The sequence below is a fragment of the Amblyomma mixtum genome, chromosome 2, assembly GCF_055824585.1.
Source record: "Amblyomma mixtum isolate Tamu chromosome 2, ASM5582458v1, whole genome shotgun sequence".
In the NCBI taxonomy this organism is placed as follows: domain Eukaryota; kingdom Metazoa; phylum Arthropoda; class Arachnida; order Ixodida; family Ixodidae; genus Amblyomma; species Amblyomma mixtum.
The window spans coordinates 293,992,944-294,004,946 of record NC_143013.1 but is presented as its reverse complement, the minus strand read 5'-3'; the positions used below and the strand labels follow the sequence as shown (position 1 = coordinate 294,004,946).

The following is a 12,003-nucleotide window of genomic DNA, read 5'->3' as shown; positions in this document are numbered from 1 at the left end:
CGTTTTCCGACTTCGAAATAAGCGAGTCAACTACTTCAGTCGCACCTAATTACGCTTCAATCTTGCTGAAGTCGAAGGCTGTCCTAATCTCGACTGTTTTCTCTTGTAGACGCCGCTTTCCTAACTACAATCAATTGCATACACTTAATCTTCTCCTCTTGAACTCCAATGACAACCCCACGTGAGAGCCGGGACTCGGCCCTGGCTAATCAAACAGGCCATCATGTGGGGCTCACTCTCTATATTCTTTTTTTATGACTAGGCTTCAAAAGTGTTACTTGGCGCTCCCTCAGTTCCCGGCTGTTCCGGGCAAACTGCCCGCAGTTCTTAGAAGTTGCCCCAGTCGCCCAGTAGTATCGGTCAGCACCTACAGCGCTTAGGAGTACCACGACGCGAAACTATGTTACGGGGAGACAGAGTTGCAGACAGGACAGACAGGCAATGGCGAGGGGCAGCCATTGCCAAGACATGTAGTGACAATTTTTTTTTTTCACAAGTTCCTTCACTGAAACATTTTCTTTTGTCCTAGACCTAGTCCACTGCCTGGTCGTTTGCGCAGGAGCTACATGGTAGCTTGCCAAGTAGATTCAGGTGCTGTTTGATTTCTTTTACCCAGTAATCTGAATTCGGCCTGTAATATCACGGCCGGTCCCAAAGCGGCTACTTTCTCTGTCGTTCTTCTTTTATGTAATGGGTGTCGTACTTGGAAATAGCTATGCCGGACACAGGTAACGTCGCTTTCCTCGTAGTGAGCTAATAAGCGGCGAGTGGCTTTTCGCAACAACGACTTCACCGCTCACCTGGGTGTCAGGTTGCATGGAGCCGAACACGAGCTCCTATATTGTTCGGAGGATTGGCTTGGCAAGGCGTACTGTTTCGGGCCTAAGTAAAGATTTCGCTCCTAACCGCATCGCGGCCGACTTCCATTCTTTAGCTTGTACATTTTGTAGTTTTTCTCTCTGGCGATGTCTATCACTTTCGTAAGCAGAGACAACCGCAGCGACAAAAGTAGACACCGTGTGATTGGAGAATCGTATAGCGACCTTACCTCGCAACATCTATTATGAAACGTTATGGGAATGCGGGGAAGAAATGCAGAAACCAGACAGTAACGAAGACTCGGGTCATCTGGCAAGTTGTGAAACAGAAGATCCGGAATTAGTTCCCTGAACGAGAAACGTTTCGATGTATGTACAGCACAATAAGGTCTGCTCAACCTTAAAACGAAAAGCAAATAATTAATCGGTCCATTTCGTCATCGACGGTCCAGTTTAGAAGCATAGAAATTATCGCTTGTAGGTGCGCGCCCGCAAATGTCTCCGATAGGCTTGCAAACGGTTGCGAGTCGATTTGGGTCAACCCGACCCACTCGGAAAACAGTCCACTATTGCTCCCAGGTCGGATCGGCCCAATAATCTGCACGAACGCAACGAGATTAGCGACGCAGTGTAATCTCGATAAGCAATGCGTTGTGCAAACTTAATGAAATGGAGCTTAATGCACAAAAACACCGCAGAGCAAAAGCGTATCCCGAAGGAGACAACGGCCACAATTAGGAACTAGATCGGTTTATGCTGTCAGTTGTCTCGCCACTTATAGATGACGCTGACATCTTCGCCCGCGAGAAAAAGAGTTCCTGCAAATGCGCATGCGTTGGATTGTGTGAGACCGAGTTCTAACTCTACTCGCGTCGTGTTCACACACCCGAACCTTAACCACACAGCGTCTAACTCCATACCCTAGCCGTCTTTCTACAGGCAACAGGTCTCAGGCATAATTTACAAAAAAAAAATAGATTTCAGCTCTATGTGTATGCCGAGAGTGGCATTAGTACCAAATGTGCAAGTACGATGACTAACTCTTTTTGCATGCCAAAGCAATCTGTAAAATGCTGTATACAGGGATTCATGTATGAAAAGAAATCCACGTTTCCGAGAGGTGCAAACAGGGTTATAAACACTGAAGTTTCGATTGGGTGATGTTACATGCCGCAACCGAGAATTCCCTTAATTAAACGCCCCAAAATTGCATATTCCTGTCCAATTTTCCCGGCAGCGTTTTGGAAAATCCAGCCGTTTGGAAAAATGAGTCAATTTTTGTTCTTACAATTTCCTCAGAAGTCATGAAAATTCTCTTTTCGCCAAATTTTACCCCTTAAATTTTTTTTTTAAAAAAGGAAAGTTCCCGAATGACACGTTGCTCTTTCGGCTCCCTCTTCCACGCCTTATTCAATACGAGGCTTTATTTAGTTTAGAATCATTTAATTAACCTCGTAACCGCTAGGCAATAATTTACGTTAGGATAAGCTGAAAACGTCACTAAGAAATTTACGCAGCGTGAAGAGCATTTTTCGAAAAAGCGTACGCACATCTTTATCCAGAGAATGCGTGCTGTCACTGAAATTGAGCAAATTAAACATGTGAGGCCCTTTCGCCGGGCCCCAGATTTCCAGAAGCCATGTTGCAGGTCTGCGTGTGCGTACGACGTCGGCAAATATCGAGCCAAAAGGCAATAAACATCGCATTAAAAAAAAAACTACATAGCCTCCATGACATGTGACTACATAAAACTGCACGCTCTGCTTCGCCGAACAAAGGCGCTATGAAAGCGATATATGACTCGTAGAAGTGAATCACGGAGGCTAAACTTATCCAGCTACAGTTACCACGCACAAGCTGCCTCGATGCGCTACGTAATCACAAAGCAGCCAACAATCCGCCAGTCAAGGCGGCAGCCATTTACAAACCGTTCTCAGTTGCTAACACATTTGCGGGCTTCGCTGTCACCTGATGTCATATGTATAGACAACATAAAGCTGCGCAACCTTAGACATAGCATAGCGCTCAGTGTAATATGCTCAGGGTAAGATAGTACGTAGCTTTGCAAGTGGAAAAGGTACTCTTTAATAATCACAAAAGAGGACAGCCTGGTCATTTACCTTGCGGAAGATTCCAGTTAAGGTAAGTCAAGATTAAGAAAACCACATGCACACAAAATTCTCGCACACATACATAAACACAGATGATTATCCCAGGATGCATACAAGAGCTGTTCCTTTAAAAAAATGGCAGTGGTTTAGCTCTGGTTAAACCTGGATGATTGCGAAAGCAGCGAGGAGAGAGAGAGAGGCGATGGAGAGCGCGCGGCAGTGGTGGTGGCCCCGGTAGCCTCGGCACGCTAGCTATGCGCCGCTACTGCGCACGCGCAACTGGCGAGCATGTGGCGGCACCTCTGAGTCACCCGCGCAGCGACGGCGGCGGCGCGCCAGCTGTGCGCCGTGTGACGTCACTGCTCCTCGCGCATGCGCAGTATGGCCTTTCGTCAGCTGTGCGGAAGGGCTCGGCGACTCGCGTAGTGTTGCTTTCGCAACAAAAAATTTCGGAGCTTTCCTTCTACGAAATACCGAAGCTTCTGAAAGTCTGAGTACATTCACCTGGCTGAATGCACTCTGAGGCTATAACCGGCTAAGGTTATATAGCCTTAGCACAATAGTAATGCAGCGGAAAGCTCTACACTGACACGTGCCTGAACGATCCCATGGACAATGAAGTCCCCGGAGTCGATGAAATGGACGCAGCGTGTATGGAAGTCCAGCACGACCCGTCTATATACGTTCGTAGGCAGATAGAAAAAGGAACCGCGCGGAATCCGGCGCGGCCAGAGCAAGCCTGCAGGTTCTCAACGTGTACGGTAGTATATAGCGTACGTGACCTGTCTACCATGAGGCCTCCGGCGCGCAAAGGACGAATCCCGCGGAACGCGGCCAACACTGTGCAGCTCGCGGCGCGCTTATTATGCATCCAGTCGCGGTATATTTCGCTCGCGACGTGCCCCGCAGCGGGGATTCTGAGCACTCCTTTTCGCTTCATGCGCAAATATACACGTAGGCCTCTTTTTACGCATCTATACTCTGCCCACGCAAAAATCATCCAGGCAGCTCACGTCATCCGACTCCATGCGCCGCAGCTCACCTCCGTTCTTTATGATTGCGTGTATACGTTCTCATATCGAAGTATTTACTATTCGGCGCAGACGAGAGAAAGGCATGGCCGAAGAAAACACGTGTGATCCTTTGCTTGCGACATATTTTACACCTGCTCCGTCCTTTTACACTCTATTCCACGTTTTGATGGGATTCGTGAAGGAAGACGAATATTTTAGCATCCACGTATTTCCACCGCTTGCGCGTTAAGCAACCGACAGCCTTGAAAAGCAAATGAGAGGTTCTGTGTTGTACGAGAAACGCTACGTGGAGCCATTTCAAGAGATTCAGCATTCCAAAATCACTGTTGCTATCGCTGTAAAAGGATTGAATGTTCTCGATAGTTATTTTTAGATTTTTTTTGTACTTTCATACTTTCGTCATGTTCGCTATAGAGACGCTAGAGAGACATTCGCTAGCAACGTATTTGAAAAATGAATGAATGAATGAATGAATGAATGAATGAATGAATGAATGAATGAATGAATGAATGAATGAATGAATGAATGAATGAATGAATGAATGAATGAATCATAAACCATATTTTATGGGAATTCATTCATTCATTCCCATAAAATATGGTTTATGGTTTGTGACGGGTGGGGGCCTTCGGAAATTTTCTCGTCAAAGTACATAAAAGGGCCAGGTTCACTGGTTACCTGAAGTGGAGTTTCGTTCACACTTTAATACAGAACCAAATGATGATTTCTGCCATTGCGTTCCAATGAGCTCTCCAAATTCCATCTCCACCAATTATTCCAATATTTCAGAATGAATCAATGTCTCCAGAAACTGAGCTCGCAAAAAAAAAAAGAAGTTAATGTCATTTCACCTACCTTTTTGATGGGTTTTCCTAGAGGCCAGGTGGCATGGCTTTGCTTGCTGTTAATGCGTGGCAAGATGAACACAGGGCAAAAGACAAATGAGATATAAGGGCACCCATATCTGCGCAAAGCACACAGGCATGCACAGTATATGTGTTCTTTGCAGGTACAGGAATATGAATAGGGACACTTAGCATTCAAGGGGCCATTTCATTTTTTACTTCTGCATTAAACTTCAAAATGCAATTCCATCCTTGTAGATGAAAAGTATTATCACTTTGACTTTTATCTTTCTTGGCTGCTTCGTTCGAGTTGGTACTCTTCAAATGAGAAAACCTTAGTTTGCTCTACAAGGCGTGACAGCTTTCGTTTACAACGACAAGTCAACATTGATGGATGCGGGATAACTGACTGCGCAAACAGCTTGCTTGTGCTCGCACGCGTTTTGTGACTGATTTCGTGCAATATTCCATCGGCCCACAGCTCAAATCAAGACTACCACTCGGGCTTCCTCGTCATCTAGACATAATTTATCATCGTCTTTGTCTTAATGTTGCATTTACGAAGTGACAATTGCGGCTCAGTAGAAACAGTACTTCATATTCTCTTCGAATGTCCAGCGTACGCCAACGAACGTGCGATCTATAAACAATGCATGCATTCTGCAACCCAAGTGCTACTCACGGTGGACTATTCTATATTAGGTCCTTCAGGCTGCTACAGACAGCAGCGACGTGCAATGATATTCTTATTTGCATATTTAGACGCTACTGGTGTTTTAGACAAACTCTGAATTGCCGAACACTTGATCACCCCTCTGTACAAGCACAGAACTTCGGTCTCATCCAAGGAAGCCGTCATGCAGTGAACTATTGAGTTACAAGCCCCTTAATGACCGCACTCTTTTCTACCACCCTTCTTCCATCCGTACTCCCCTATTCCTTCCCTACGCAGAGTAGCATGTCAGCGAACATACACGCCAGCTAAAATCTGTTTTTCATTCAAGAGCTCTCTCTCTCTTTCGTGCAGTCATCATCATCATGTAATATCAGCAACAAATTATACGCAAACAGCACACTTGTAACGTAAGCACTAGAATACAGAAATACTAGCAGCATTAGCACTTCCATGGAGCGCTCTTGGCGCCATTGAAGTGGAAATCCTGTGCTCTACATAATTCAGACTTCCTCATCTAAAGTCTTCTCGTTTTCTGTTCCCTTTTCAGTTCTTTCGCGTTTTGTTTGTTGCTCATAGTAAACCTTGATATGACGCAGAATGATGATACTTCATGCTATAGTTGTTCACCTTCATTTTGGTGGTGTGCTGAACATATACGTTCTCTGAGTGCTACACCATCAGGCTCAATATGGATTTAGGTTGTGCACGCCTCGACAGTGAATGCAGTAGGGAAATGTTTCCAATAATATTCAATTAAGCATTACGTCTTCAGAGCTAAGTTTTCTGAGGATGATTCAAGCTGCACATTGAGTTGCCACACAGGCTGCATTCAAGTACAGAACTGACACTAGTCATAAGTAACGCATGTGGTCAAAGCGGGCAATTCCATCCCCGACGATACCACGGGCATTCACTGCGAGTTGCCGGTGTGTTCCAATGAAGGCTGCGGCCAGTACCGCTGGCAGTCTTCACACATGGCGAATGGTCGGTGCATTGCCCTGCATTCAGCGTTTATATGCATGCGGCACGTGAATGTACAGTCTTTGTCAAAAGTAACCAGGATGCATGGTTTTGCTTCTCAGTCGTTTATTTAAACTATTATGCCAGCCCTCAAGCTCTAAATCTCTGTATGGTAAAGAGAACCCCTGTCCTCACCTTCAAAGAACTTTTCGACCTTGGGGAAAGCCGTAGAGGCTCTACTATACAAATGAGAAGCAAACCATGCAGCCTGGTTACTTTTGACAAAGACTGTACATGTACAAACATTTGAATTAATGAAATGCAACCGCAGCCCCGATCTAAACGCCCCCTATTTCCTCCTGGTCGCAGGCGAACGCGTCCCCATCGTCCTGGTGGGGAACAAGTCGGACCTGATCGCCAAGCGCCAGGTGTCCCAGGACATGGCCATGAAACTGGCGCAGGAGAGCATGCACAACTGCCAGTACCTCGAGACCAGCGCCAAGTACAACGTGAACGTGAGCGAGCTCTTCGTCGAGCTGCTCCAGCAGGCGTACACCATGGAGCGGCAGCCGCCGCCGCCCGTCTCGTCGTCGGGCAGCAGCGGCCGCTCGCTGTCCTCGTCGGCCGCCGACCGGCCGCCGCCCGACTCGCCGCTGCTGACGCCCCAGCAGAACAAGCCGTCGTCGCGCAAGCTCTCCCACCGGCTCAGCTCCCTGGGGAGCCTGCCCAGCATGCGGCGCAAGTCGAGCGCGGCTTCGACGGCAGGCGGCGCGGGCAGCGGAGGTCCCGCCGCGCCGTCGACGCCGCGGAGCCGCAAGCCGTCGAGACAGGTCGAGGCGGCCGACGGAGCGGCGGATCCGGACCAGAAGTGCCACATCTTATGAGCGCGCTGCCTCCTTCACAAGGACACACACACGCACTGTCAGTGTCGAATGAGACGCGACGGGCAAAACGAGAAGAGACTAGGTGAAAGATGTTGAACACTACACTCTAAACACCAATATACATATAAGGGAGTAAACTCCTCTATCGCACAACCTTTAGGGAAGAGTTTACTCTCTTCATTGCTGCTTTCTGTTTAGAGTGTATAGTGGGACAAAACTCGAGAACAATGCGGAAACTACCCTCACAGGAGTCCCTCAGCCAACGGCAATGACAAATAGTCATGACGTCGCGGTCAACTGCCTTGAGCCTGCTAGCGTGCAGCTGGTAGCGGCCGTGGCAAGTTCACGGTGTCTGACCACGACGTCATGACAACAGGTCGGCGCCATTGGCCGGAGGGTTTTCTTTGAGCACCGTGAACAGATTGCCCTATAAGGGAGTATAAGCGGAGTAAACAGTCATCTAGCGCACTTTCTATTAGGGCGGAATATGCTGCACAAGCCTCGGGATAGATTATGATCATTAAATATACGGAGTGCTTACTGTCGACAACGGAGGCATATCCCCTCTCAAAGCGGTGTAACTTGATGCAATTAGCAATGGAGGGAGGCTTTTAAAGGCGGCACCGGAGGTCTTGGTGTTAGCAATTAAAAGAGATCGAAAACTCAGTTTAAATCTTGGCAAGCGCTAGAATTTCGCATGTTTTGAAGAAGGAATACGCTTCCATTGCCAACCGTAAGTATTCCATTTGTTTTGTTTTGTTTTTTTGTGGTGGAAATCTACCGTAGGGCTTGGTTAACATACCCTGCCCTTATTATAAGGACGACACTAGAGGACAGTTTACTCCCCTTTAACTCCCTTATAAGGTCATTCGTGTCTACAGTGAAGGAATCTGCCTCTGCGTTCTTAAGCTGTTGATTTTCATTTCTAAAGCGCCACGAGAGCTCTGGAGGTGTTAATGGAAGCCGCCTGTGCTTCCCCTCCAGCAGTTTTTTTTTTCATGTTCGCGTTTCACTTGACGCTGACAGTACGCACGAACACACATATACACTCGTCCTTTCCAGTCCTCCTCTTGCTGTCCTCCTCAACCGCACTGCGTGGCCCACATTGTGCATAGACCGGGTGTAAATACATATTTTTGTTTGTTAGTTTCCGCGCCGACAACGGCCTAATACTCCCTCAGATGCGTGGGAAACGGCGATTCCCCGGGGTAGATGCTTGAGCTTGGTCGGCGACACCGTGGCGTGAACAACGCGGACAAACGACGAGCAAAAAAATTGGCTCTGGTTTAGCTCTTGTTGAACCTGAAGGATTGCGAAAGCAACATCTTCGCGTAGCCATATATTGTTGCGTGAGCTACATTGCCCACAGTCTCGCCGTCTCGCGTGCTCTTGCACGACCATACTGCGCATGCGCGAGGAGCAAGTGACGTCACTACGCACAGCTGGCGTGCCGGCGGCCTCGGCACGCTAGCTGTTCGCCGCTTCTGCGCATCGTAGAGGAGAGAGAGAGGCGATGGAGAGCGCTCGGCAGCGGCGGCGGCCCCGAACCCGCTAGCTATGCGCCGCTACTGCGCATGCACAACTCGTGAGAGCGGCGGCGGCACCACTGAGTCACCCGCGCAACGACGGCGGCGGTGCGCCAGCTGTGCGCCGTCACTTCTCCTCGCGCATGCGCAGTATGGCCTTTCCTCGGCTCCGCGAAATGGCTCTGCGACTAGCGTAGTGTTGCTTTCGCAGCAAAACAAGAACTAGCTGTGTTCTTCATCCCCGTCCGTTGTTTCTTCCATGTTGTTCACGCCGATACGACGAAGAGATTGTGCCAGATACCACGGTTCGATCGCAACGCTGCATGCGTGGTGCACCTCACGTTACTTAAAGATTGCGTTTGCGATATGATAGGCAAGTTGGGTGCGGTCATGGAAGTCAGTTATCTACACTCCGAGAAGCGGCTTTTTCCCGCCCAATGACTCCCCTTCCAGCCAATGGCGTCGCCCGATTCTCACAAGCCTGCTAACGTAACAATGCAGGGAGTGGCAGATGCGGGGGATAGACCTCACCTTCCCTGGTCTGGGATAGTCTCCTCCCTGTATTGTCACGCCGCTCCCTGCATGTTACGCTAGCAGTCTTATCAGAATCGGCCGACGCTATTGACTGTAAGGCGGTCATTTGACGGGGAAAAGCCGCTTCGTTCGTGAGTTGTATCCGACTAAGCTAATCATTGAACGAAGCCAAAAAAGAAAACCAGCACTGTTAGAAAACCCCTAAATATACCATTCATTGGAGCCAGCTGAGATGAACTCCAGCCTTTACAGTGCAGCAAAAAAAAAATCTGAAAAAACTCTCGGTAAACTCTATCCGAGCGCACCAATAAAATGATCCATCAGCTCCCGACCTTTCACTGCGCTTGTCGCTGTTTTCAACGTGTCCGGAACGATGACGTCAATGCAAGCGATCTGTTGTGTAACTAAGAGAAGAAATTCCGGCAAAATATCGCGTTGGCGTCCTCACAATTCGTAGAAGTCCGCCAATCTATAGATCGGCACGAGGGCTTTCTCTCCTGCTTTTGATTCCTTTTGGAATAATAGAAATACAGAAACCCAATTCCATTTTGATAGGTTTCTGTATTTAGTTTCTTTTTATCTGATCGTCCATTAGCCCGAAATATCCGAGTTGGAACGGTCTTCGTCTCAGCTTTCATTTGATGTTTACTCTTTCTCAGAGGAAAATTGAACGGTGAGGGCGAAAGCTGATAGCGGAGATGCTCGTACTGTTCGGGGGAAGTTGTTCAGCATCAACTCGGAGCATTATTGGAGTTGACGTCCGTGTGTGAAACTGACATGTCAGGACTCAGGGACAGCTCATTCGGCAGTGACCACTTGGTGTTAATCGTCCAGCTATTTGTCCTGAGAAGACCACAGGCAGACGGGGTTAGGGGGAATGCTTTTGCCTTTGGGATGTGTAGCGCACTCGAGCTCAACAATATATTCTACCCTATGCCTATCTTTTGTTCTTAGTTGTTTGTTTGGGCTAGCACCAATGAAACACATATCGACCAAACTTGCCGAAGCCGAACCGAGAGGGGCTTGCCAAGAAACATTTGCGCCTAATAACGTCGTATAACAGTTACAACGTCGGCACGCAGATGTTGCATACTGTGGCATAAAAAAAATAAACAAGCAAACTTGCAGCTGCCGATAGTTGCTCAAAAAAATGTGGCTCGAAATCAGTAACTTTCTGTCATGTGCTCAGTTCGTCTCTTTTCTTCGCCACTGACAGCTTCCAAAGGCACTAGTGCACTTTGCTGCTGTTCATAAACTGCGAGTACAGTAACCTTCAAAAGTTTGCGGACCACTACGCCTGTGTTCGAAGTGGCCCGAGAAATTTGAAGGACCACTGTGTGCAAGGTTGACACAATGCCTTACCAGCGTTTGCCCATCAGCTCTACCTTATGTAATGCAGTAAAGTGTGTCTTAAGCTCGTAAGGCTCAAGAAACGAGAGACTGCCAAAATTGCGAAGGAGACACTCGTAGAGGACTTCAGATCAAAGCTTAACACTACTTGTTTAGTTTGCTTCGTTACTGTTTACACTTCTTCCTCCGCCGCCCATAGCTTTCGCAGACGCCCATTGAGCTGTGGGGAATATATGGGGAATATGACTCTATTAGAAATTTGTATAGAGCGTTAACAATGTCTTATCTTACTGCATATACGCGTAAGATTGATGCTGAAAGACATGGTTCTAATGTCTGCATCTTTCCTTTCTCTCTTCGCTAGCATGACAACAAGAAAATAAGGACACAGACACACATTCTCGCGGCTCAAAAATGATTGAAAATGCTAGAGGTTCACTATCTCGCCAAGCCTACTCGGTGTTCCCCGAAAATCGGGGCGTTTTATAAAAGCCCTTCGCAAAAATACGAAAGCCGAACAAAAAAAAAAGCTGTGAATGAGCTTGTTCCTTGCGCTCCTCTTCGCCACGTTTTCCCACCATGATAAATTCGGTACTGAAGAACCAAGAGTGTCGTTAACGATAAGCTAGGTTCGTATTTCGCTGTGACTGTAGTAAGTAGTGACGATTTCTTAAAGCACAGTCTAAGACTGAATAAACAAGAGAAGACAACGGCCCACAGAAACAAAGAAAACACAGGAAATTGCTGCTCTTAACACGGTAGATGATGACATGGCATTATGGCTATAGATTCATCGGGGAGGCCTGCCAGAATTTACAGAGCTGCTTCCGTTGTAAGACGCGGGAACAAAAAGCTATGCATAAGGTCCCTGAATCGTAATCACATGTTCACCTTCTGACCAATGATAGTTTGATCAGCAACATTTGGTTTTGGGAGTGGGCAACCTGCGGGAAGTGAGGATGGAGGGTGGCACAACAATTCACGTAGCTTCAAATTGGCCGTAGCTTCAAATTTAACTAATAATTGTCCCCTTTGCACATGATAGCAGAAGACATTTAACCTTGCGTCGGCTGCGTTCGGCTATCTCGAAAACCATGTAGGCTGGGGCTTATTTTGCCTTTGAACATTTTTCTTTTCTTTTTTTAGTTCTTTAGAGGGTGCCACAGGAGCGACACACTACGGAGTGATTACTATTTAGGTAACAAAGGATCGAAACGGTTCGTTGACTCTCGTCTGAGCACGGCATACACGTGAGTTTCTTGAAG

The 12,003-nt window shown here is 47.5% G+C and overlaps 1 protein-coding gene across 1 annotated transcript in view; it reads left to right on the top strand.

The window, feature by feature from the left end:
* The window catches only part of LOC149364527 (ras-related protein Rap1-like), a 74,353-nt gene extending 67,025 nt beyond the window's left edge, over positions 1-7,328 (top strand). Inside the window, exon 3 of the mRNA XM_089570137.1 lies at positions 6,814-7,328. Within this exon, the coding sequence (XP_089426263.1) occupies positions 6,814-7,328 (515 nt within the window). The remainder of the gene's footprint in view (positions 1-6,813) is intronic.
* The last annotated feature ends 4,675 nt before the right edge of the window (positions 7,329-12,003 follow it).